This window comes from Petromyzon marinus, chromosome 43 (assembly GCF_048934315.1).
Source record: "Petromyzon marinus isolate PM22_M1 ecotype Great Lakes invasive population chromosome 43, UKy_Petmar_22M1.pri1.0, whole genome shotgun sequence".
Lineage (NCBI taxonomy): Eukaryota > Metazoa > Chordata > Hyperoartia > Petromyzontiformes > Petromyzontidae > Petromyzon > Petromyzon marinus.
In genome coordinates this window covers 467,502-493,937 of record NC_133709.1, presented here as the reverse complement: position 1 = coordinate 493,937, position 26,436 = coordinate 467,502, and the positions used below count along the sequence as shown (strand labels likewise).

The 26,436-nt window shown below is 57.5% G+C and overlaps 1 protein-coding gene across 1 annotated transcript in view; it reads right to left on the bottom strand.

Annotated features, from left to right (window-relative positions):
• Window positions 1-375: 375 nt before the first annotated feature.
• The window catches only part of LOC116951429 (myocardin-like), a 45,835-nt gene continuing 19,774 nt past the window's right edge, over window positions 376-26,436 (bottom strand). The window contains exons 5-17 of the mRNA XM_076073679.1: window positions 25,048-25,220; window positions 11,974-12,039; window positions 11,046-11,089; window positions 10,007-10,082; window positions 9,612-9,779; window positions 7,752-7,927; window positions 7,116-7,244; window positions 6,521-6,960; window positions 4,291-4,432; window positions 3,218-4,132; window positions 2,672-2,737; window positions 2,316-2,370; window positions 376-1,378 (exon numbers count right to left, since the gene is read on the bottom strand). Of these exons, the coding sequence (XP_075929794.1) occupies window positions 894-1,378; window positions 2,316-2,370; window positions 2,672-2,737; window positions 3,218-4,132; window positions 4,291-4,432; window positions 6,521-6,960; window positions 7,116-7,244; window positions 7,752-7,927; window positions 9,612-9,779; window positions 10,007-10,082; window positions 11,046-11,089; window positions 11,974-12,039; window positions 25,048-25,220 (2,935 nt within the window). The 3' untranslated portion in view covers window positions 376-893. The remainder of the gene's footprint in view (window positions 1,379-2,315; window positions 2,371-2,671; window positions 2,738-3,217; window positions 4,133-4,290; window positions 4,433-6,520; window positions 6,961-7,115; window positions 7,245-7,751; window positions 7,928-9,611; window positions 9,780-10,006; window positions 10,083-11,045; window positions 11,090-11,973; window positions 12,040-25,047; window positions 25,221-26,436) is intronic.

Here is a 26,436-nt window from a genome sequence, read left to right as displayed (position 1 = left end):
AGATCTCCGACATAGCCTTCAACAAACTATTGGGGCAAGTGTTGTTAGTGATCACCTATGAAGGTCGGCATGAGACAAGGGTGTGGGTGGCCAGCACCACTACCGGCCGCCTTTGTTTCCCTAGTACTGATGTTTTACACACGCCACCAGATACTCATTTAAGGCGGAGTTGACCTCGGAGAGGCCCATTACCAGGTCAGATATTCATCACCAATGTTGGGATGTGAGCAGGAATTGAACTCTGGTCACTGGGTTTGTAGCAAAATGTGCTTAACCACTCGGCCAGCGCTCCCCACACGTGCACACACATACACACACAATGTACACGCGCGGGTGCACGCAACAGACATGCGATAAACGAGGTTTCGAGTGGGCGCTGGTACCAAGTGCTTGTTTATTACATGGAGCCAATGGGAAACAGCCTCCACTCGCTCAGCATAGTCCATTACATCACATTGTTTTACAGGCTTTTTGTGACAACATATTTGGCAAAAAGTTGCATGCATTTTAGAAAATAGCAAAATAGATCTGTAAGTCGGCACGCAGAGCACGGACAGCAGAGCCCGTGGGGTCAAGGCAATCACGGGGGCCCTCAAGCCCCATCCTACCAGCGCTGTGGGTCGGGTCCCACGGCACAGATGGTCCCACTCTCCCGGCTGGGTCTCACTCTCCCGGCTAGGCCCCACTCTCCCGGCTGGGTCCCCTACCCCACCCTGTTGGTGATCTGCGTCTGCAGCCAGAGGATTGAGGAACCTGGCCCATGCAGCTTCCCCTGTGCCCACCTCCCTGGCGTGACGATGCTGCGCAGCGAGAAGCCAAGGCCGCCGTAACGCGTTCTAGAAAAATACAAAACCGAGGCGCACCGCTCCTCCTGGCGCCGTCCCCGTTCGGCGCTAGAAGAGCTGCGAGGCCGCGCCGAACACCAGGTCCTTTCCACCGCCGCCGGCGTCAAACAAGTCCACGGACGAGAAGGGCCCGGCGGGGGGCGCGTGCGCCAGCGGGGCAAGGCCGGACGCTAGCTCGGCCCAGTCCACGCCGTCCTCGTCGCGCTCGCGGTCCGAGGCGCCGCTCTCCGAGCCCGCGCCGGCCTCCGTCTCGGCCCAGAACGCGTCGTCGTCGGCCCAGACGGCGTCGCTGCCGCCGCCGCCGCCGCCGCCGCCGCACACGCCGATCACCACGCCGAGCGAGGCCGCCAGCTGGGCCTCGGAGGGCGGCGACGACGACGGGGAGGGTGCGGCGGTGGACAAGCTCAGGCGGAAGGCGGCGGCGAGGCCCAGGTGGCCGCCGCCCACGCCCCCGGTCGGCCGCGCCGGCGTTGGGGCCGCCCCCGGCAGTGACGATCGCGGCTCCTTCTGCTCGCGGGCGCTAGCGGGGATCTCTGCAGGGGCACGAGGAGAGGAAGGGAAACATTTATTTACGTGCATGAAACTTTCATGGCTTGTGTTTATTTTTCTAAATTATTTATTTTTCATATCACCATTTCAGTAATGGAGGCCCATGCTTCCGTGTTTACAATCCAACGATAACTTATCTGCACATTAAAAATATATTATTTCCACAAATATTTTTTACTGAAACCAAGTCAGTCATTTAGTAGTTTTTTTGGGACATTTTAATCAACTCAGAATAGATTTTTTTTCAAGAGAAATGATCGATTGGGGACCCAGTGTGCAAAGGGACAGCCAAGAGTTGTATACACGTCCCCCAAGAGGTAATGATGGGTCTGAAACATGCAAGAGACATCAATATTGCAAGATTGAGCCATTTCATTTGCGCACGGTGACAATGGTGTGCACAGCTTGACATGCTTCCACTTCTTTGATGGAGTCCCGGCCGCACGGCACGGCCGCGATGCACACGTCAAACGGCCCACACAACGCGAACCGGTCCTTTTACGTTCGTGTCAACGATGAGCGCCTTGGCAACGTATGGTGAAGTAACTCCCATTGCCGACGCGGCGTGGGTACAATTTCATATCCAGCATCGGAAATTGTCAAAGGCCTGTAAATTATTTTAAGACACCGTGATGGAAATGATTTGCATGATATCTGTAGGGCCGAGAGGCACCCCATGTAAAACCATGTTTAAGGAAAGACAAGAGAGTCAAGTGTCTGTTATGTGGGGGTCTGCTGTCTGGAATGCTGTGGCCCAACGCCACAGTTTTGAGTCTATATTTGTGTAGTTTATTGTTTTGTCTTATTTTCCTTCCAACTAAAAAAAAAGCCTCACATTTGGCTTGCACTTAACGGAGTCATAAAAAATAAACTGTGCTGGTCGTGTTGCGAGTTGTGTTTTCCCATTTGTTGCCGCGTCACCTCCGTTCTCGATGAGGATGTCCAGGAGGTCGTCCATGTGCTGCTCCAGGCCTCCCTGGGAACGACACGACGCCGGGTCACAGCGAGCAACGTCGCGACGGCCCTACGGGCGCCATCGCGAGCCTCTGACTTGAGTCAGGGAGTCGACGAGAGCGCGGCTTCTTCTACAGAGGGACTGGCCGCCACATTCCGCCCCACGATTCAAGCTTCAAGTTTTGTTAAACCAGTTGAGAACAAAAGACCAGGACGAGTCTCATTAAAAACAAATACAAGGATGATGCAAATAGAAATACGAGCAAGAGCAGCCACGTCACAGCAGAAATGGACGAGGGGGGGTTGGGGAGGGGGGCGCTCGCCTGCATGGAGGGCCCCTTGTGCTTGACGGCATCCTCGTACGAGGGTGGGAGATCAGGCGTCTCGAGCTGCTCGTGTAAACAGACACATGTGCACACACAGACACGCACAGACACACGCACTTACCATTTATAGTACACAATTGGTAACGTGCGCAGATTTCCCTCACTCTTACCATTTATAGTACACAGCAACGAGTGACACCATTTATTTCCCAAGCTGTGTGACCCTGCATTGTGTTTCTACAGTACACGTGGGAGGAAGCCGCAGTAGCCTTGAGAAAGCCCAAACCCGACCCCCCCCCCCCCCCATAGATGGGAATTAATGCACTGCCCGTGCTGCAATCCCGTGACAGGAGAGAGCGGCGCCCTCGACCCCACGGGTAGCGAGGGAATCTCGTGAGCGTGTGTGTGCTCCACCAACCCCAGCTGCCTCCACGGCAGCGCATTCCGGGCCACGTGCAGCACGGACGCCGTGACAGCAGCGCAAGCCTCGAGCGTGGGCGGGAGGTCGGGGGAGGCAGAGGCTCGGGGAGGGGGGAGGCTCACCTGTAGGGCATCCCCGGGCCCCGGGCGGTGGTGGAGCGGGCTGTCGGGGAACGCAGCGAGCTCCTCGCGCTCCGGCGCCGGCCACTCGCGCTTCACCTCGAGCGGCAGCGCCGCGACGCCGGCGGGCACCGGCGGGGTGCGCGCCGGCGGGGGCTCCCGGTCCGCCTCGGCCTCCGCCCCGCACGACCCCGGCGCCGAGGGGACGGCGCGGTCCCCGGCGAGCGACTCCTGCTGTGCCGGCGCGGCGGTTGGGCCCGGGGGCGATCTCCGACGGGGGTCCACCCGAGGGAAGCAGAACGCGAGCGCGTCCTCGCATCCCCCGGGCCCGCCCCGGCCGTGCGGGGCCCGCGGGACTACGGGGCCCCGGCTTGCCTCCAGGAAAGCGGGCGACGCCCGCTTTCCTGGAGGGTAACCGGGCGAGACCTGGGCTTGCGGGAAGCACGGCGAATGCTGCTGCTGCGGCGGCGGCGAGGCCCGGCCGCCATGCTGGAGGCTTTTCTCGCGCGCGATCTGCCTCCGCAGCTCGTCGGCCTGCTTCTGCTCCTGCTCCAGCAGCCTCTGCAGCTCCTGGATCTTCCTGCGCTTCATCTCGAGCAACAGGCGGTCCCCGGCCGCCGCGTCCGCCTCGGATCCCGGGGTCCCCGTCCTCTCCTCCTTGACCCCGGGCGAGGGGGCGAGGGCGCCGGGGGTTCCGCAGGGACCCGGGGAGAGCGACGAGTCGATGGAGTCGCAGCCCCCCCCCGACGGCGACCCCGAGCCGTCGGGGGGGGGCGGCGCCGCGGCGGCGGCGGCGGTGGCGGCGGCGGGGGCGCTCCCCCCCGCGGAGAAGGCGCGGCGGAGCCGCTCGAGCAGCGCGGGTTTGGTGCCGGAGACCGGCAGCGAGCGGCGCTTGAGCTCGTGCCTCAGCTCCGTCACCTGGCGCGGGTGAGAGGCACGCGGGTGGCGGGGGAGGGGGGGAACGGGCGAAGGCGTCATCGCGAGACCGCGCGAGACCGCGCGCGACGCGATGAACGCACGGGAACGTTCCGCCCGTTTTATTGTGCCGGCGGAGTTCCGGCGGCTCCCTGAGTCACCTTCATCTCATCCAGGTTGGAGGGCAGGGCGCCGGGGCGGTGTGCGGGGCTGCCTGACGAGCTTGCGCCAGGACTCGCGTCGGGCCCGCTCGTCTGAGGCTCAGATTTGATGGCACCGAGAGTCGGGCTTGAGGGTGGGAGACTTCACACATGCAGAGAGTCACGGTTACACTGGCAGCATGGCACACACCTCGTGCCTCCATCACCCTGCCATATATAGCAGGGGTAACCAAAAAGATTTCCAAAATCAAGAACAAATACAAGATCCAGGTCTGATTTAAAACAATTCACAAAATTCGTGATCTGATCCCATCCGTGAAGGACAAGATTTCTGACATGCATTATCCATCCCGGCGTCTGCAAACTAAGCTGTATCTGCGGCAGCAGTTACATTGGGGAAACTAAGCGACATGTCTCGGACCGTGTCCGTGAGCATAAGGCAGATTTGAAACACGGCAAGACCAATACTTCTGCCGTGGCTGATCATTATTTTAATGCGGCTGGCTCACACGAAATTGATTTCTCTAAGACGATGGTACTTTGCAAGCCGACTGGCTATCGACAATGATTCGTTCATGAAGCCATCCATATTTACAGACACAGACAAAATTTCAGGAAGGTTCTAGACTCAGCCATCATTGAAAATATGTCATCAACCACTTTGGGTCATGACTTGATTTGAGTTTTCTTGTCAATCAACCTCCACTGTCAGCAGTGTGGTGTGTGGAGCAGGGTGCAGTGATTGCCTGGCGGTCCTTTGCCACATTGGCATTGCTGCTGCATTGGCATTGCTGCTACATTGGCATTGTTGCCGCATTGGCATTGCTGCTACATTGGCATTGCTGCTACATTGGCATTGCTGCTACATTGGCATTGCTGCCGCATTGGCATTGTTGCTACATTGACATTGTTGCTACATTGACATTGTTGCCACATTGGCATTGTTGCCACATTGACATTGTTGCCGCATTGGCATTGTTGCCGCATTGGCATTGCTGCCGCATTGACATTGTTGCCGCATTGACATTGTTGCCGCATTGGCATTGCTGCCGCATTGGCATTGTTGCTGCATTGGCATTGCTGCTGCATTGGCATTGCTGCTACATTGGCATTGCTGCTACATTGGCATTGCTGCTACATTGGCATTGCTGCCGCATTGGCATTGTTGCTACATTGACATTGTTGCTACATTGACATTGTTGCCACATTGGCATTGTTGCCACATTGACATTGTTGCCGCATTGGCATTGTTGCTACATTGGCATTGCTGCCGCATTGGTATTGCTGCCGCATTGGTATTGTTGCCCCGCCCATTCTGCTGGTGCTGCTGACACACTTGGGCTACACCCATCTCCAAAACTTTATAAACAGTTTGCCTTTAGAGGATAACCCCTTTTCCTGATGACGACCGCTTGAGTTGCGATCAAAACGTCGTGATATTTTTATTCACTTAATTTTTTATTTTTTATATCTACGTGACTTTACCGAAAGAACCAAGGAATAGTTGTGTAATCTTACCAGGTGAGTAACCATTCAGGTCACGACTCAAGAATGGATTTTAATAATGGAGTGTGCCCCCACTCGATGCAGAGGCATTTAAATAATCGGGCCTCACCACGATGCTGTGGCACACGGGGTCGTGATCGTAGGATCGATTTCAGACGACACACCTACGCAGGTTGACGTGTCCAGTGTCCAATCGCACCCGCAGACTCCGTGCTGCAGTACGCCACATCGAGCGGTAGGTGGCGCTCCAAGCCCACAAAGATTCCCCTCTTAACATTCTCAGACCGTTGGGGCAATGCGCTGTTTGGCGAGGACCTTCGAAGGCCGGCACGGCGCACAAGTGGGTGGCCAACAGCACGTCCTGCCGTCTTCGTCTCCCCGGTGACGATGTTTATACATCGCACCAAGTACTCAGTTGAGGCCGAGTCGACCTCGGGGAGGCCCAGAACTGGTTCAGATATGAGACACCGATGTTGGCTTTCGCCGGAAATCGAACGTGGGTCGCCAGTTTTGTAGCGCAATGCACTAATCTCTGTCCCACCGCTCCCCACACACACTCCTATACACAATAATGTACACACCCGGAGCCATACACAACAAATTGCCATTTGCCACAAAGCGACAGGAATTTCACCGCAGCGCGTGTGCCAAGCTAGGTGTACTTTGAGACCACGTGAAGTGCCACACCTATACACTGACGCACAGGCCCATGGACCCCAGTCACCTGGAGGGTGCGTGCGGCCCTGCTTGGAGGGGCAGCAGCCGCTGCTGCCCCAGCAGCTGCCGCTGCTGCTGCTCGTGATGGAGCTGCACCTCTGGCTGCCGCTGCTGGTGCGGCTGCCCGAGCGTTTGCAGATCCAAGAACATCTGCTGCTGTTGCAGGAGCCGCGTGTAGGGAGTGGTGCCGGCTGGCAGGAGCTGCGGGCCGCGGGCCAGGCCGTCGCAAGGCGCCTCCGGCCGACCCCCTCCGGGGCTGCGGGCCGCCGTGGCAGTTCCCGGCGCAGATGCGGCAGCGGCGGCGGCGGCGCCTCCGCCCTTGTCCGGGGCCGGCCGCTGGCCGGGCGGGACGTACTGGTGGTACTTGAGCTTGCGCACCTTGGGCCGCGGGTCCTTGCCGCGGCTCCTGGCCCGCTGGCCCCCGGCCTCCGGCTGGGGCTGCGTGTGCTGTTGACGGGGAGAGGGAGGGGGGAGAGGAACACATCCATGCCACGTCGTCCGTACCGCGTGTATTTTAAGTTAATCTCCGTTAGCATCTGTTTCATGTCTGCTCGCCGCGGAGGCGGTGTGTGGGGGAAGGGGCGGCGGTGGCGGGGGCTCACTTTGACGAGCGGCGAGCGCGGCTTGCTGGGCGGCGTGACTCCTGCCGGCTGACCCTGCCTCGCGTGGAGGGAGACCGCCAAAACCCCCATGGCACTGGCGGCGTCCCCTTGCCGGCCGCACTGCTGCTGCTGCGAGGGGTTATAACGGGAACGAGCGTCGGGAATGAGCGTCGAGAACGAGTGAACCTGCACCACTGCCGTAGTCGATCACCGATCCTCGACATCGGAGTTCTAGAGCTATGCCTGTCCTTGTGGGTCCATGTGGGTGTAAGTCTAGGTGTACACGTGGGTGTACGTGTGGGTGTATTAGTGGCAAGCATACTTCACTATGCATCCGGGAAGTTCAATCCCCACTTATGACTATCATCAGTAATACAAATCTGAAACGGTCCTGGGCCACGCCTTAAAACGAGTACCTGGTGCGATGTATAAAAATCAGCGGTCGGACGTGGTCCTAGCCACCCACTGCCTCGTGCGACATTCTGGCCTTAACAGGTGCTCACTAACAGCACTTACCCCAACAGTCAGTTTAGGCAATACGGGAAATCTTTGTATTTCTACTCTTGCCTCCACAGCGCGGTCTCCATGGTAACGTCTCCATATTAAGGACCCCCCGGAACAAAAAGCAGGACTCACGGCGCCGGGATCTGCAGGGGACGAGGGGTCCGGTCCGGGGACCGAGAAATCGAGGGAGGGGCCCTGCGGGGGAGGGGAGGGGCCCTGCGGGGGAGGGGAGGGGCCCTGCGGGGGTGGGGCGAGGCTGTCGGGCGAGAGGGAGCGAGCGTCGTCCTCCTCGTCCACGTGGGCACCGCCTGCGATGGGCAACACATGCACCAACAACAAAGGCACAGATTCCCCGTGTAGCCTCAACATTCTGTCAGGGCAAGTGCTGTTAGAGCCACCTTTGTCTCCCCGGTGATGTTTATACACTGCACCGGATACTAATTTTAAAGGCTGAATCGACCTAGGAGAGGCCCAGAATCATTTAACATATTTGTCACAGGTGTTGACCGTGAACGGGAATCCAACTCGGGTGGCCAGGGTTCATAGCGCAGCACACTAACTACTGTGCTACCACTCCCCACTTACATACACTAACTATCGTACATACACGTACGTAGAAACACAAGCACATAACATCAGCAACAATAGCCACAACTCGCCACGAAGTGGCGTCATTCTCACCACAACGCTTGTGCGAGGCTAGGCCCACCTTGAGGTCATCACGTGAAGTGTTGAAGGCTTGCTGGCAGGACGTCGCGGGATAGACCCAAGCTTAAAGCTTCTCGAATTATATGTTAAATAGTGTAGGGGGTAGAGGGCATCCCTGTCGCACCCTACGGTAAACAGGAACTGGCTATGACTTCCAGCCCCGCAGCTCTACCCGGGCCTGACCACCTTCATGAAGGTCCTCAACCATCGTGAGCAGAGGGGAAGGAACGCTCTGCTCATGAGTTGCGAGGTCCGGGTGTGAGGTCCAGGTGTGGGCAGCCGTGTGAGTGGTGAGGGTGGTCAGAAGGGGTGGACGCTGTTGGCCACGTGGTCGGTGCGGTAGTCCGTGGTTATTGTGGACGGTGCGGGCCTCATGGTGCAGGCGGTGCAGGTGGTGTGGGTGGAGTGGTTAGTGCGGATGGTGTGGGTGGAGTGGTTAGTGTGGATGGTGTGGGTGAAGTGGTTAGTGCGGACGGTGTGGGTGGAGTGGTTAGTGCGGATGGTGTGGGTGAAGTGGTTAGTGTGGATGGTGTGGGTGGAGTGGTTAGTGTGGATGGTGTGGGTGGAGTGGTTAGTGTGGATGGTGTGCGTGGAGTGGTTAGTGCGGAATGCAGTGGGCGGAGTGGTTAGTGTGGATGGTGTGGGTGGAGTGGTTAGTGCGGACGGTGTGGGCGGAGTGGTTAGTGCGGATGGTGTGGGTGGAGTGGTTAGTGCGGATGGTGTGGGTGGAGTGGTTAGTGCGGACGGTGTGGGTGGAGTGGTTAGTGCGGATGGTGTGGATGGTGTGGTTAGTGCGGATGGTGTGGGCGGAGTGGTTAGTGTGGACGGTGTGGGTGGAGTGGTTAGTGTGGATGGTGTGGGCAGGGTGGTTAGTGCGGATGGTGTGGGTGGAGTGGTCAGTGCGGATGGTGTGGGCAGAGTGGTTAGTGCGGTTGGTGTGGGTGGAGTGGTTAGTGCGGATGGTGTGGGCGGAGTGGTTAGTGCGGATGGTGTGGGCGGAGTGGTTAGTGCAGACGGTGTGGGCGGAGTTAGTGTGGACGGTGTGGGCGGAGTTAGTGTGGACGGTGTGGGTGGAGTGGTTAGTGCGGATGGTGTGGGCAGAGTGGTTAGTGCGGATGGTGTGGATGGTGTGGGCGGAGTGGTTAGTGCGGTTGGTGTGGGCGGAGTGGTTAGTGCGGATGGTGTGGATGGTGTGGGCGGAGTGGTTAGTGCGGATGGTGCGGTTGGTGTGGGTGGAGTGGTTAGTGTGGACGGTGCGGGCGGTGCGGTGAGTGCGGCCGGAACCTATGCCGGCGCCAAGCTGCAGGCCGGCACCGTCCACGGCGAGGATGTGCCGCTGCACCAGCTCGATGGGGCCGGGCCGCAGTGCCAGTCTCCCGTTGAGGTCGGCGGCGAGGCGAGCGCGCTTGAGCCGCAGCTGCACGGCCTGCAGCGCGGGCTGGGCCTGCGTGTCTGTGGCCGCACGCGGGGGGCGGGGGGACGACGGCGTCAGGACCGGCCGCGTCCTCCGCTCTAGACGCTCTGCCTACTGCCACGCTCATTGAACCGGCGGAGCCCATGACGTCGCGTCGAGCGCCGCTCCCACGGTGACGACGGCCGGGTCGGAATCAAACGAAACGAGACAAGTGACGACGAGCGACGCGTGACGAGCGACGCGTCGCGAGCGACGTCATCACCACCTTCCAGGATGTGCTTCTTGACGAGCTCCTTGCGGTCTGGGCGGTTCCAGATCTTGTGCTTCAGGAAGTCCTCCGTCTGCGGGAACGGACGGCATGCGCCTGGATCAACGACGGTCGCAGCACCCGCTAATGCTCACTTCGGTCACTCGCTCACCGTCCGTCAGTCGCATCCGTACCACTCTTAGATTGCTACTGCTTTGGTTACTGATCCCTGAACTTTAGTCGTTGATTCCTCTGCCCATGATTGATCATTGAATCTCGTGGGTCGGATCGCAGAACCACAACAATAATTTGTACCGATTAGGCGCCTTTCGCAACGTCTCAAGGCGTCGTGCGTAAGGAACAGGGTGGCAGAATAGGAGCAAGAGAGAAACAGAGCGAAATGGAAGACAATTTTTTCTTCAAGATATCAACACAATGCCAATGTTGCGTTGTACACCCTCCTCCACCCGACACAGCTAAATAGGAAAGTGCCAATTTGTCATTGCCTAAGCACACCAGTCGCACCAGCCTATGCGGTAAATCCTCCACCCATGTTCTCAGTCACCATTCGTTGTCCGGGTCAGATTTAACCCAAGCAATGAAGTACGAATCCTAGCGTTGGTCGTGAAAGCCAACAACGTGCGAAATCAACTTCTGTCTTTCGGCTTCTTCTCTCACACTGCTCCACTCCTACCATCATTGTCTCTTTTCCCCACGCTCTTATTATAATACTAATAACCTCGCTCAATGCAACTTTAATCTTTTACAACTAGGACAATGATTTTTGTTGCTGGGCGCTTGATGTTTTGGGCCTTTGGGCCCCTATGCCCTGCAACTGTCTGATTTTAACAGGCAAAATTAATCCGGAGCAATTCAGTGGTCAGAGTCCATGTTTGCCCTTGACCCCTGCCCCCCTGGCAACATTGTCCCCCTGTGGCTGCGGTAAGCCTTCCCTATAAACCCTGACCTTTGCCCCCCTGGATAAAGTTGCCCTTCTCCATGGCTGCATTACCCCCCGTGCCCTCTGCCCCATGGGCGTGTGTCCCTGGGTTCTCACCCGCGCTCTGTCCAGGTTCCGGATCGCAGAGGCCATCCTGAGTGCTGCAAAAACACACGCACGCACACAAAGACACGTATACACACACAGACGCACGCACATACAAATACGCGCACGCACACACACACACACGCGCCCGCAGAAAACCGTTCACGCACGGCGCCGGTTTAGAACGCCGAGGCCGCTCCATGAAAACAAAACAACTCTCAAAGTGTTTTTTTGTGCGCGCGATCCTGAAACATCTCAGTCGTACAAACTGTGCGCTCGTGCGTCTCTCGGGCACCTTGGTTTATTTAAGAAATCGTGGTTACCACGATTATTGTTGTTATTGCTGCTGCTATCGCTGCGATTGTCCTTATTGCTGCGCAAACAAATCGGGTGGCGCCCGGCGCTGGCCCGTGGCCCACAGGAGCCCGACGCTGCGAGCGATGAGAGCGATGAGAGCGGGCGGCAGGGCCGCTGGCGTTTCCTCTCCACGGCGCGCTGCCGGATTGACACCGAATCCCCCTCACGAGTGCCTCTGCACGGCTCAGCGAGCCGACCACGAGCGTGGACAGCGAGACAAGCATGCGTGTCCGCGTGTCGGTAACCAGCGCGGCATGCGTATCCACGCGTCCACGCGTCCCCGCGTATCCACGCGTCCACGCGTCCACGCGTGGACGCGTCCACGCGTCCACGCGTCCACGCGTCCACGCGTCCACGTGAGTATATGCTTGTATGTACATGAGTGCATGTGCTGGTGGGGTAGTGGTTAGCACAAAATACCGTGACCCGGCGACCCGAGTTAGATTCCTGTTCACGACCAATAACAGTGGGCTCATATATGAACCAGTCCCGGGTCTCCCCTAGGTCGACTGAGCCTTAAAATCAGTACCCAGCGCATTGAGCGCGAGTGACCGAGTGCGAGCGAGCGCGCGAGCGTACTCACGCGGCACGAGGCACTGCTGCTCCAGGTTCTCCCACGAGCGCCGCTGCTGCAGCTTCACCTGCAGCACTGGGGACACGGACGCGGTGGCCGCTCAACCCCGGCCTCCGCCACGGCGCCCGACCCTCGTCGCTCCCCACCCATGACCCCTTCACCTGCCGCCCCGAAGCACCCCAAACCTCGAGCCCCCGCGCCCGCCCCCCGTCCCCCCACCCTGCCCCGCCCCCCACGCTGCCCCCCACGATGCCCCCCGCGATGCCCCTCGCCACGCGCGCATTCCATCGCGGCTCGCCGGGCTGCGTCGCGGGGATGCGCGGCGTCGCGGTTGGCTCTGCCTCAGAGGCCCTATTAGGACTTTCGATTCCCGCCGCTCCGACACAAACCCTGCCAGAGGCGACACGCACGCGCGTGCGCACGCACGCAAGACGTTACCGAGCCGGCACGTGTGTAACCTCGCCAGGGATACGAGCAGCAGAATTTCCCATTTTTGGAATGCGAGGCGTGTGTGTGTGTGGTTTTTTTTTTTTGCAAAAGCGTGTTTGGGCTGGCACGCGAGCCGCCAGTTTTTTTGACGAGAAAATTACGAAGTGCAGCGAGTGACATCACTCGGCGTGTTGACCGGGGAGAGGGGGGCAGGGGGGGGGGGGGGGCTCCACCCGCGGCGACGAGTGGGGGTGGGGGGCAGAGGGGCGGCGGGGGCCGTGACACCGCAGCCAGGCGAGGTGGGGAAACCTCGTCTTGGAGCGAGGGATCCGAAGAGCCGTCCGCTCCCCGCCACGCTACGCCGGGTCGTGCCCCCTCCCCGCACCCCCACCGCCCCCCCCACCCCCCCGGGGTCGCGCCGCCCTCCAGGGGCGGCACGGGGCGACCGTGCCGCCCCATGTGGCAGTGATTGTGGGGATGATTAAAGAACGGAGGGCTAGAAAACAATAACACGGAGGAGACGCACGCCGCACCGCGCACGCCCAATGGAGCCGTCAAATGAGCCGAGCGCTCATCGCCGGGCACGGCGCTCGGCTTTTGGGAATGGGGGAGGGGAGTAGCCAGGGGGAGGGGGTGGGGGGGGCAGCCACCAGGGCCCACGCTGCCAGGGCCCCCCTGGGATGGGATGCCCGTCCCCCACCTCCCCCCCCCCCACCCCCCCGAGGGAATCCCTCGACCCTGAGCGGCCAACCACGCGAGGAGGAAGTGCACAAAGGGTCCGGCAATCCCTCTCGTCACCGCCTCAACCACCCACAACCACATGCAGCGCAACACCAACTCAACCACACGCTCTCAGATATCACTCTCAACTATCGTTGTAATTACCCCCGCACTCTCGCTCACGTAATCTCTCGCTCTCCCCCCGCTCTATTCCCCAATCTCTCTCACCGTCTTCCTCTCAAACTCTCGCTCATCTTCACTTTTGCTTCACCCAACAATGCAAACCGAGAAGCAAACTCCTCACATCAACCAAGGGCAGTGGTGAGACCTCAGCCTCACAGGTGCCACCTTCTCCCCCCACCTCCAGGCACCTCCTTCCCCGCAGCCCACACCCGGACGTGTCTCTCGGTCGGCACTCAGCCCATCATCAACACTGCGCGAATCACCGTGATGAAATTCAGCACAGTTACAGGCACCAGATCCCAGATCTGGGTAACAAATCAATTTCGGCTGCCCCGACACAGATGCCAATTACCGGACTGTCCCTTGGGAATACTCGGGGTGCCGAAGACAGCTGACGACCCCATGACGGGTGACGACCCCAAGAGGGGTGACGACCCCATGACGGGTGACGACCCCAAGAGGGGTGACGACCCCATGACGGGTGACGACCCCATGAGGGGTGACGACCCCAAGAGGGGTGACGACCCCATGACGGGTGACGACCCCGAGAGGGGTGACGACCCCATGAGGGGTGACGACCCCATGAGGGGTGACGACCCCATGACGGGTGACGACCCCGAGAGGGGTGACGACCCCATGAGGGGTGACGACCCCATGAGGGGTGACGACCCCATGACGGGTGACGACCCCGAGAGGGGTGACGACCCCATGAGGGGTGACGACCCCATGAGGGGTGACGACCCCATGACGGGTGACGACCCCGAGAGGGGTGACGACCCCGAGAGGGGTGACGACCCCATGACGGGTGACGACCCCATGAGGTGTGACGACCCCGAGAGGGGTGACGACCTCTCGCCCAGGTCCAACCTCCCATAGGCCCTCACTACGTTTCGCTTGCCTTACTTTGTTTATCCACGTGAGAACTCGAGAGAGACGAGCTCGACTCTTCTTTGCACGTGTGACCTTTGGTCAACATATTGACCCAAAGTACAGCAATGAAGCAAATAGAAATGGGCGCAAAAAGAACCCTGTTACAGAAGAAATAAGAAACAGAGCTCACAGACGTAATTAAATATTAATCAGAAGATAATTAATTTCCTGTAACGAAAGTTGGCTCGGACAAGCGGCAGAAACATCAGCATGGAGTCGGGGTGATTACTCCAGATCCCTTCGCCTCCACAGGCCCCACTGCCACCCCAGGTGCTGGCACCTGTGCAGGTCACCTACCCCCACCCTGCACGCGGGGGTGGTGGGGGGGGGCCGGGGGGGGGGGGCCTTGGCACTGGACTGCTAAGATAATAAACGCGCCTGATGAGGGCAAGTTCCCAGAAATCAGCGCAAGCGACGCTAATCACTTCCAGTAGCCGCTCAAGGGGTGCCGGGGGAAATGCACACAGACTCGCGCACACACACTCACAAACACACGCTCACACACAGACACAGATCCAGATCCCACGTGTAGCATACACAGGGCTTTTGGGAAAAGTGCCCCTTAGCGAGCACTGATGAAGGCCAGTAGGTCACACCAAGGGGGTTGTGTGACCAGCACCATGCCCGGCCGCCTTTGTCATGCCAGTGCTGATGTTTACACACCGCGCAAGGTGGTCACTTGAGGCCGAGTTGACCTAAGGAAGGCCCAGGACCGATTTAGAATTGCGAATGCTTGGTATGTAGTGCAGCACGCTATACACACATACACGCAACACAAGGTTCCACCTATAGCCATACAGTTTGTTCATGAAAGTGCTGTTAGCAAGCACCTATTGAGGCCAACACAATGCGCAAATGGGTTACGTGGCCATGGCAGCTGGGTAGGCTAACCACTCACTGCACCATCACTCCTAACACGACCACAGCAACTCCTATCCTCTTGTACATAATGCACACACCCACACGCAAGGGGACAATCATATAAATACTCACACCCCCCACCCCCGTATGTCACGTAGAAAAGATCAGCGGATGTCATCAAAGCGGCGACCGAACGTCGAGCATCAACCTCTCGCTGAGAACAGCGACTCTTTAAGCCATCAGAAAAGGTCCTCAGGGCCAAACCTTCCACCTGGTCGCCCCCACAGGGGTACAGATTCGTCAACTCAATGTCGAGGGCCTTTCTCGGGCGATGTGCGAGGAGCTCGCGAAGATCTGGAAGGATGTCATTGACGTCCCCCGCACTCCAAGGAAGCCACGTGTCCGGTGACATGCGTGCTGTTATCACAGACACAGCCGCAAGCTGCTAACGAGGCACTGCCACTCGAAGCATGGTCTCACTACGCGAGTGAGACAGCCCGTCGCCTATCCTGCCAACAGCACACGGAGAGGAGCCACCATTTCTGTCCGAATCGGTCAGCTCATCGTCATGAATGTACAAACCACCCAGGACACACTGGCCGCAAACCTGCTTTACCCAGCATGCAACATCCCGCTACACGGTACTGTATATATGTAAGGGCTACTTCAATAGTCACCATACACAGTAGGGCCATGCGATCAGCAACAGTGCGGACGAAGACCTGACAGACTGGACATATGCAGAAGACCTCCACCACCTATTTGACCCAAAACACCATGCGACCTTTCATTCGGCGAGATGGAGGGGGGATTACGTCCCAGACCTGACCTCTGTTTCCATGGATGAGAATGGTGCACTCCCTGTATTCCCAAACAGCCAGGATAGGCCCGTCGAGACTCACATTGGCATCAAAGTCCCCGTGATTTTCGTCGGAGCCAGTTCCAGGATAGAAAACTGTGGGCAAGGCGACCTGGAGTACTTTTTACCGTCGCCATCGAAAACAATTATTCGGATCCAGCCGCCCCCAGATAGGTTTGAATGGAGCTTGGTCCTTGTGATCTCCGCCGTGAAAAATACAAATTCCCACTCTGTGAACTGAAACGATCAGAAACTGACACAAATCTCCTGCCCATCGACGTCGATCTGACCAACATCCCACCTCCACGGCTGAGATCCGATTTAGAATCACGCGGCGCGAACTCCGCTTCACCCGAATGTCAACATCGAAACGGCGCGGAGCGAACTCGTGGCTTTCAAGCGCCGCGCTCATCAACCAACTGGTTCAGCGAGCCCTCCCCCACCACCACTGCCTGCATTGCACCTTGAAGGGAAACAATGGGCATCACCCGAACCGAATCCCCACCAACCACGGAAGATGCCGACAATTTAGGCACAAATGTAAAATCAAACTCTCCTGCTTGCGACTGCGGCCGGGAACTCCGAATCATGGACCAGACAAGGTCACGCTGCCCCATAGACAAGCGGTGGGCAGTTTGTGCTCGTCACCAACCCCCAGGAAAGGAAACGGAATGGCTGCATCGCTTGTGAGTCCGGACCGTCGCTCCTTCATGGGCCACGAGGAAAGAAGAGAACCGTTCACACGGTGGAGGGTGGTGGTGGGGTGGTGGGGTGGTGGGGAGGGACTGGGTCTGAGAGTCGACTGACTCACTCAGGAAAGAGAAGACTACCATGGTTAGAGAAGGCTGCGGAGGATACGAGGGATGTAGGGAGTGAGAGGTAGAGGGAGTGAGTGAGGGGTGGAGGGAATGAGGAGGTAGGGAGTAAGGGATGGAGAGAGTGAGTGAGGGGTGGAGGGTGGAGGGTGTAAGGAGGGAGGAATGGGTGGAGTGAGAGGTGGAGGGAGTGAGTGACGACGAAGTGAGGGTGGAGGGAGTGAGTGAGGGAGTGAGGGGGAGTGAGGGGTGGAGGGATTGAGGGGGAGTTAGGGATTGAGGGGGGAGGGAGGAGTGGGGAGTGGGGAGGAGTGAGGGAGTGAATGGTGGAAGGAGTGAGGGGGGAGGGTGGAGGGAGTGAGGGTGGAGGGAGTGAGGGCGAGGGGGGAGGGAGGGAGTGAGGGGGAGTGAGTGGGGAGGGAGTGAGGGGGAGTGGGTGGGAGTGAGGGAGAGTGAGTGAGTGAGGGGGAAGTGAGTGAGGGAGGAGTGAGTGAGGGAGTGAGTGAGGGGGGAGGGAGTGAGGGTGGAGGGAGTGAGCGAGGGGGGAGGGAGGGAGCGAGGGGGGAGGGAGGGAGTGAGGGAGGAGTGAGTGAGGGGGGAGGGAGTGAGGGGGGAGGGAGTGAGGGAGGAGTGAGGGGGGAGTGAGTGAGGGGGGAGGGAGTGAGTGAGGGAGTGAGTGAGGGGGGAGTGAGTGAGGGTGGAGGGAGGGAGTGAGCGAGGGGGGAGGGAGGGAGCGAGGGGGGAGGGAGGGAGTGAGGGGGAAGTGGGTGAGGGGGGAGTGAGTGAGGGAGGGAGGAAGTGAGGAGGGAGTGAGTGAGGGGGGACGGAGTGAGGGGGGAGGGAGACAGGGAGTGAGTGAGGGAGGGAGTGAGTGAGGGGGGAGGGAGTGAGGGGGGACGGAGTGAGGGGGGAGGGAGTGAGGGGGGAGTGAGTGAGGGGGGAGGGAGGGAGTGAGGGGGGAGGGAGTGAGGGGGGAGGGAGACAGGGAGTGAGTGAGGGGGGAGGGAGTGAGGGGGGACGGAGTGAGGGGGGAGGGAGTGAGGGGGGAGTGAGTGAGGGGGGAGGGAGGGAGTGAGGGGGGAGGGAGGGAGTGAGGGGGGAGGGAAACAGGGAGTGAGGGGGGAGGGAGTGAGGGGGGAGTGAGTGAGGGTGGAGGGAGTGAGGAGGGAGTGAGGGTGGAGGGAGTGAGGGGGGAGGGAGGGAGTGAGGGGGAAGTGAGTGAGGGTGGAGGGAGGGAGTGAGGGTGGAGGGAGTGAGGGGGGAAGTAAGATTTTATTCAGGAGGGGGAGGGAGGGGCTATGGGTGGCTCCCAGGCGCGGGTATTTGCGGCTCTCGGCGTGGGAACAGCTCAGGCCAAACCGGGCCCACGGACACAGCATGTACACACACACACAGCGTGTACACACACACAGCGTGTACACACACACAGCGTGTACACACACACACAGCGTGTACACACACACAGCGTGTACACACACACAGCGTGTACACACACACACAGCGTGTACACACACACAGCGTGTACACACACACAGCGTGTACATACACAGCGTGTACACACACACACAGCGTGTACACACACACAGCGTGTACACACACAGCGTGTACACACACACAGCGTGTACACACACAGCGTGCACACACACACAGCGTGTACACACACACACACAGCGTGTACATACACACACACAGCGTGTACATACACACAGCGTGTACACACACAGCGTGTACATACACACAGCGTGTACACACACACACAGCGTGTACACACACACACAGCGTGTACACACACACAGCGTGTACACACACAGCGTGTACACACACACAGCGTGTACACACACAGCGTGCACACACACACAGCGTGTACACACACACACACAGCGTGTACATACACACACACAGCGTGTACATACACACAGCGTGTACACACACAGCGTGTACATACACACAGCGTGTACACACACACACAGCGTGTACACACACACACAGCGTGTACACACACACAGCGTGTACACACACACAGCGTGTACACACACACAGCGTGTACACACACACAGCGTGTATACACACAGCGTGTACACACACAGCGTGTACACACACAGCGTGTACACACACAGCGTGTACACACACACAGCGTGTACACACACACACACAGCGTGTACACACACACAGCGTGTACACACACACAGCGTGTACACACACAGCGTGTACACACACAGCGTGTACACACACACAGCGTGCACACACACACAGCGTGCACACACACACAGCGTGTACACACACAGCGTGCACACACACACAGCGTGTACACACACACAGCGTGCACACACACACAGCGTGTACATACACACACAGCGTGTACACACACACAGCGTGTACACACACACACACAGCGTGTACACACACACAGCGTGTACACACACACAGCGTGTACACACACACAGCGTGTACACACACACAGCGTGTACACACACACACACAGCGTGCACACACACACACACAGCGTGCACACACACACACACAGCGTGTACACACACAGCGTGTACATACACACACAGCGTGCACACATACACACAGCGTGTACAAATACACACAGCGTGTACACACACACACAGCGTGTACAAATACACACAGCGTGTACATACACACAGCGTGTACATACACACAGCGTGTACATACACACAGCGTGCACACACATACACACAGCGTGTACAAACACACACAGCGTGCACACACACACAGCGTGCACACACACACACACGGCGTGTACAAACACACAGCGTGCACACACACACAGCGTGCACACATACACACAGCGTGCACACACACACACAGCTTGCACACACACACACAGCGTGCACACAACACCCGCCATTCGCCACGAAGTAGCGGTCACGTCACCACAGCGCTTGTGCCAGGCTAGGTGGACCTTGAGGCGACATAAAGTGTCGAAGGCTCTCTGCTGACAGAAGGTCATGGGACAGGCCCAAGTGCCATGGGTTGACCGATTGAGATGACTGGCTGATGCACCAACTGTGCCTCCCACTCTGCCAACTTGCTGTGTTTAGTCGCCCAACGCTCCGCTCGCTGTTGTGAGCGTCGCTCCTCTGCCCTTCTTTGTTGCTGGAGGGCGCCTGCCTCAAACTCCTCAGCAGCATCCTTCACGAACCTCCTCCACAGAGGCCGATCTTGACACCGCTGGTAGCAGTCTTTGGCAAGTCCACTCAGCTCCACATCCTCCTGTACCACACCGTTTAGCATCCTCTATCCGGCCAAACACGTGTACGCACACAGCCCGTACAAGTACACACATGCACGCGCGTTCCCACACGCACACACATTCACGCCGTCACATGTTCACTCACACACGCATCGGCTGCGTAATGGGTTCACGAGGACACGACACGGATCTCCCGCGTGAAGCCTGAACAGACTGTTGGGGCGAGCGCTGTGAGCGAGGAACACCTTCGAAGGTCGGCACGGCACACCAGGGGTGGTCAGCGCCACCATCGTCATCATAATCATCATGACCACCAACATCACCATCATCATTACCATCACAATCACCGTCTAAACCATTACTGCCATCACATAATCACCACCATCATGATTACGACCATCAACCACGACGATCATCAGCGTGTCTGAGTGAGAGTAGTGGATAAATAATAATTTCATGCGCTCACTACACAAACACAGGCGGAGCGTGCGAATGCGGAGGAGGGGAGAGGTCACGGGAGAGAGAGAGAGCGGGCGAGAGAGAGAGTGTGCACGAGTGTGAAAGAGTGAGAGCGTGAGAACGTGGGTGCGAGAGTGTGTGTGTTGAGAGTGGGAGAGTGTACGTGGCGTGTGATCTCGTGTGTTTAGGAGAGCGGTAGTGTAGCGGGTAGTGTAGCGGTTAGCGCGCTGCTGCGCTACGGACCTGGCGACCCGCTCATCACCAGTGACGATTATCTGAACCGGTCCTGGGCCTCCACTAGGTCGACTAAACCTAAAATGAGTACCTGGTGTGGTGTGTAAACATCGCCACTGGGGAGACAAAGGCGGTCGGGCGTGGTGCTGGCCACCCACCCCCTCGTATGCCGTACCGGCTTTCATAGGTGTTCGCTAACAGCTCTTGGCCCAACAGTCTGTTAATGCTATACCGGGGATCTTTGTCTTGTATGTGAACTCGTGTATGTGTGCGTGTGTGAACTCGTTTGTGTCCGTGTGTGAACTGTGTCTGTTTGTCTGAACTCGTATGTGTGTGTGCTAACACCGCTTGTCCCAACGGGCTGTTTACGCTATAAAGTGGATCTTTGTCTTTGCTCCACTTTCTCGAAGTGGACAACAGTGAATTATGGGAGAACCGTTTGAAATTAGTGAAGTTATTCATCCACTCGTGCTCGCCGTACAACCCAAGCGGTGACACTAAGAAGTGGCGTGGCGCCTCTGCTGTAAGTGGCCTGTAACCGAGCGCTGTAGAGGTGGATCTCACACACACACACGTTGTGAAACTCCCTTCTCGTCGGCAGTGGGAGAGATACCCTGGCACGCCAGGAGAATGCACTGGAACAAAATGTGGATGAACCTTTATGTGTTCCATCTGTACGGGAATAGAGTGTTGCCCCCTCGCACGCGTGGGTGTTCTTCGGGTGCTCCGGTTTCTTCCCACGTATAAACACTCATTAATTGGCCGATAACACCGTGATACGTAGAGGACCGTAAAGCTTGGGAAATTGTTGCTAGCGCCGGCTCCTGACACGCGGCTGCTGCTGCTGCTGCTGGCTCCCCGCTCCTCGTCTGCGGCTCGTCCTCACGCATCGGAGCCGTCCTCCCTCTCTCTACATGAGTGATGAGCGACCGCTGTGTGGCGGTGGTGCAGAGGTACACCTACTTATTATTATTGTTGTTGTTGTTGTCGTTATTCAAGTTTTGCAACCTCAGGTGGAACCGATTTCTGCTCTGGCCCAGGGCGGGGAAGACAACGCTTCCGCACGCACCTCAGGTTCAGTTTCCAGAGACGAGGACTCCGCACGTTCGAACAAGCGCCGGTGGGCAGCACGTCCACATTTCAGGCGTAATTATGCAAACATTTACTTCGCTTTATAAATACGGTGCACGGGCTGTAAATATTTGGCAGGGAGAGGCCAAAAACAACTGCTTTCCATGACCTTACACACTGCAGGATTGCAAACACACACTCGCCGTACACCGGTACATACACACACTCGCCGTACACCGGTACATACACACACACTCGCCGTACACCGGTACATACACACACACTCGCCGTACACCGGTACATACACACACTCGCCGTACACCGGTACATACACACACTCGCCGTACACCGGTACATACACACACTCGCCGTACACCGGTACATACACACACACTCGCCGTACACCGGTACACACACACACACACGCCATACACCTGTACACACACACACTCGCCGTACACCGGTACACACACACACTCGCCGTACACCGGTACACACACACACACTCGCCGTACACCGGTACACATACACTCGCCGTACACCGGTACATACACACACTCGCCGTACACCGGTACATACACACACTCGCCGTACACCGGTACACACACACACACACTCGCCGTACACCGGTACACACACACACACTCGCCGTACACCGGTACACACACGCACACACTCGCTGTACACACACACACTCACCATACACCGGTACATACACACACTCGCCGTACACCGGTACATACACACACTCGCCGTACACCGGTACATATACACACACTCGCCGTACACCGGTACACACACACACACTCGCTGTACACACACACACTCGCCGTACACCGGTACATACACACACTCGCCGTACACCGGTACACACACACACTCGCCGTACACCGGTACACACACACACTCGCCGTACACCGGTACACACACGCACACACTCGCCGTACACCGGTACACACACGCACACACTCGCTGTACACACACACTCGCCGTGCACCGGTACACACACACACTCGCCGTACACCGGTACACACACACACACTCGCCGTACACCGGTACACATACACTCGCCGTACACCGGTACACACACACACACACTCGCCGTACACCGGTACACACACACTCGCCGTACACCTGTACACACACACACACTCGCCGTACACCTGTACACACACACGCATGCTAACCGACTGTGGGGGGCAAGTGATGTTATTAAGGTCACCACAACACACGAGGAGGTGGTTTGATCAGACGGCCCCCAGCCGCCTTTGTCTCCCTAGGCCGAAACGGTGCACGCACTCTGTACACACGTAAACGCACAGACACACGCACACGTGCACGCACGCAGTGTACACCATTATACTGCGCTCGTCGATTTACTTCGGAGCATCAACTCGGAATCAAATCATCCCCAAGCTGTGAACCCTCCACCCTCAACACCTCGCCCTGGGGCTGGCTCAAAGGCGAGGGGACCTTGGGGGCAACGTGGCAGCAATTGCTCTCACTAGGCCCGAGCGTACCCCTGGACCAGGCTAGGTGCACAGAGGGCACGCGCAGTGCCTCACGCCGGCGGGTGGCTTCACGCGATTGGATGGCACGTGCCGAGCACGCCCGCGCAGAAGGTGAAGCGTGGCACAGCGTGGCACAGCGTGTACACAGCGTGGCACAGCGTGACACAGCTTGGCACAGCGTGCTTACCAAGCTTTACGGCTTTTCTGTCGTGCTGTTTGTGACTGGCCGCTTGACGTTTTGGGCCTAGCTCAGTATATGTAATAGATAAATATAAATAAATATGCCAGCCATACGGCTCTTGCGGATGGCAAAGGTGGTGGTGGTTAAATAGTCGATGACATTGAAAATAATTAGAATGAGGATGTTGGTGATGATGTTATGGATGATCTGTATGATATGGGTCTTCGAACTAGGAGCTATATCGTAAAAGAGGGTCATTGCGGTAACATCTGGCAGTTCAAGCGAGCTGACCCTGCTGATGAGACACTGAATGTCGAAACTGGTCCAGAGTATTTGCTTGTGCTGCTCAAATTATGCACTTTCAGGAGGCCACGCGGCTGATGGCATGTGTAAGAAATGTTTTTTTTTGTGGAACCACGGACATGTGAAGGAGGCATTGTCTGCCTATTTACTTTGTTAAAAAATGATGGTGATGAAGATGCTGGTCGTGCTGATGGTAGTGACATGAATAAGAGGCATGGACCACCAAAGCCTGCTTATTGCTATGGTGACGGTGGTGGTGAGGATGATGACACTGACGATGACGTTATGACAACGATGATGATATCGGTAGTGCCGATGATAAGTATGATAACGGTGACTATTTTATTGATCGTAATTACATTGGTGGTGATTGGGCTGGTGATGATGCAGATCATTTCATCGACGATGACTATGGCGATGATCATGATGCAAGCAATGATGTCAGCGACGACAGTGGTGGTGGTGGGGACAGCGATGACGGTGATGATGATGCCAGTGACGGTGATGACAGCGATGACGAGGGCCGGCACGTCACCGCTTCATCCCTGCGCATCTGGCCTGTGTCAGGCTGCGTCACCGCTTTGTGTAAACGGTGTCTATGGCCGTGCCAGGAATGTTTCCATGCCTCAATCCGGGAGTGGGGGCTCTGGGGGAGGGGTCCCCGTGGGGGGGGGGAGGAAGGATCCCCTTTGGGGGGAGGGGTCCCCTGGAGGTGGCGATCCCCAAATTGGGACCCGCGTCAGCCCAGTCTGCGGCTGATACGGGTTTATCATTTCGTACACAAGCACGTCCCACACGTCTCGTGCACCACACCTCTGTCTAAACTTCGTTACAAATCCCCCTCACCCCCTTCACCCTTCACCCCCACCACCGCCGCCCCCCCCCCCACCACTGGCGCAGGGCAGCTCTGCCGTCACAGGGGTTCGCGTGCCACAGTAATTACCACTCGTAACCTACGCAGTGACCCATCGCCCATCAACGTCGCCCAGCAACGTCGCCCTTCAACGTCGCACTTCAACGTTTGCCCAGCAACGTCGCCCATCAACAGCTCTATGAACATCAGCAAACACTCTTCATCACCGTCATTAATCAACATTATGATCACACTCTCCCCAACTCCCTCTGTCTCCCTCTCTGTGCCTCAACGTCTCTCTCAGCCTTCATCTGGTGCTGCTCCCCCATGCCGAATCCATGAAACATGATGGATTAATGTTTAAAATTTCACTCGGACTAAATCTACACCTATCGCTACACCTGCTCATTCACCTCCACCAGCCCATGTCCCCCGCCCTCCCCCACCCCCGTACCGGTCCGGCGCTGCTCCAGGCTGAGGCCGTGCAGCTCCTCCGCCACGGCGCCTCCTCCTCCGTCGGACCCGGCGCCTCCTCCTCCGTCGCGGCTCCCCGGGGGGGTGCTCCCCGTGCGCACCCCCATGGCCCCTCCGTGACAGCGCGGGGGTCCGCCCGATGAGTGCAGCCGCCTGCCCAGATAGACGGCGCCGGTGACGACGAAAAGATGACGATGTTGATGGTTTGTTATTACGCCTGCTCACCCAGGAAAGCCTCGCCGAGTCTCAACTTTTTGTCTGGAGGGTCCTGCCAAGTTTTTGCCGGAGGGGGCGACGTTGCCGCTGCTGTGTGGCATCCCAATTGAGTAGTTGGCAGGTACATGTTCATCATTGGGAGGTTTTGGCCAATACCTGTTACATTGTAGTGTATACAAACAATTGCATAAACGTAAGTGTCAAAAATGTGAATTGCCAATGGGCAATTTGAGTGACGGAGTGGCCTCCAACGGAGGGACCACACTTAGGGAGCGACGAGGAGTGAGTTTGTACATGGCATCGTGGGGCGTTGAGAGACGGAGATCATGGCGAAGCAAAGATGACAACGATCGTTGGTGGTGATGGTGGCGATGGTGGAGATGGCGGCGATGGCGGCAATGGCGACGATGGTGGAGATGGCGACGATGGTGGAGATGGCGGCGATGATGCAGATGGTGGCGGTGGCGATGGTGGTGATGATCGTGGCGATGGTAAAACGGCATCACCACCAAAACGGCAAAACAGCCAAACACAATAATATTTAGGGTTTTTCCCCTTTTTTCTGGCAACAAAACTGAAACCTTTTTACAAGGATTCATGTCTGCATTAACCACAATACCTGCAGTCAAAATGCAAACAAAAAACACTATGATAATATATGCATTGTCCTTGAAACTGATTGGTCCACACCAAGGGATGGTTTTCTTTTTATACTCTTTGGTTCTATTGGGTAAAGTCACGTAGGTGAAAATAAAATAACAAAAATCACGACGTTTCGGCCACAACACAAGCGGCCTTCATCAGGTGAAGGGACGAGACTGTCTGGAGGACAGCGCTGTCCTCCAGACAGTCTCGTCCCTTCACCTGATGAAGGCCGCTTGTGTTGTGGCCGAAACGTCGTGATTTTGTTATTTTATTTTCACCTACGTGACTTTACCCAATAGAACCAAAGAGTATGGATCCTAGCAGTCACGAAATCTTTAAATCTAGAGAAGGTTTTCTTTTTAGCCTCGACCCAATTGGTGCTCGACCAGATGACGCCAAAAGGCGTACACAGCTCAAAAATTGTTTGCATTTTGACTGCAGGTATTGTGGTTAATGCAGACACGAATCCTTGTAAAAAAAGGTTTCAGTTTTGTTGCCAGAAAAAAAA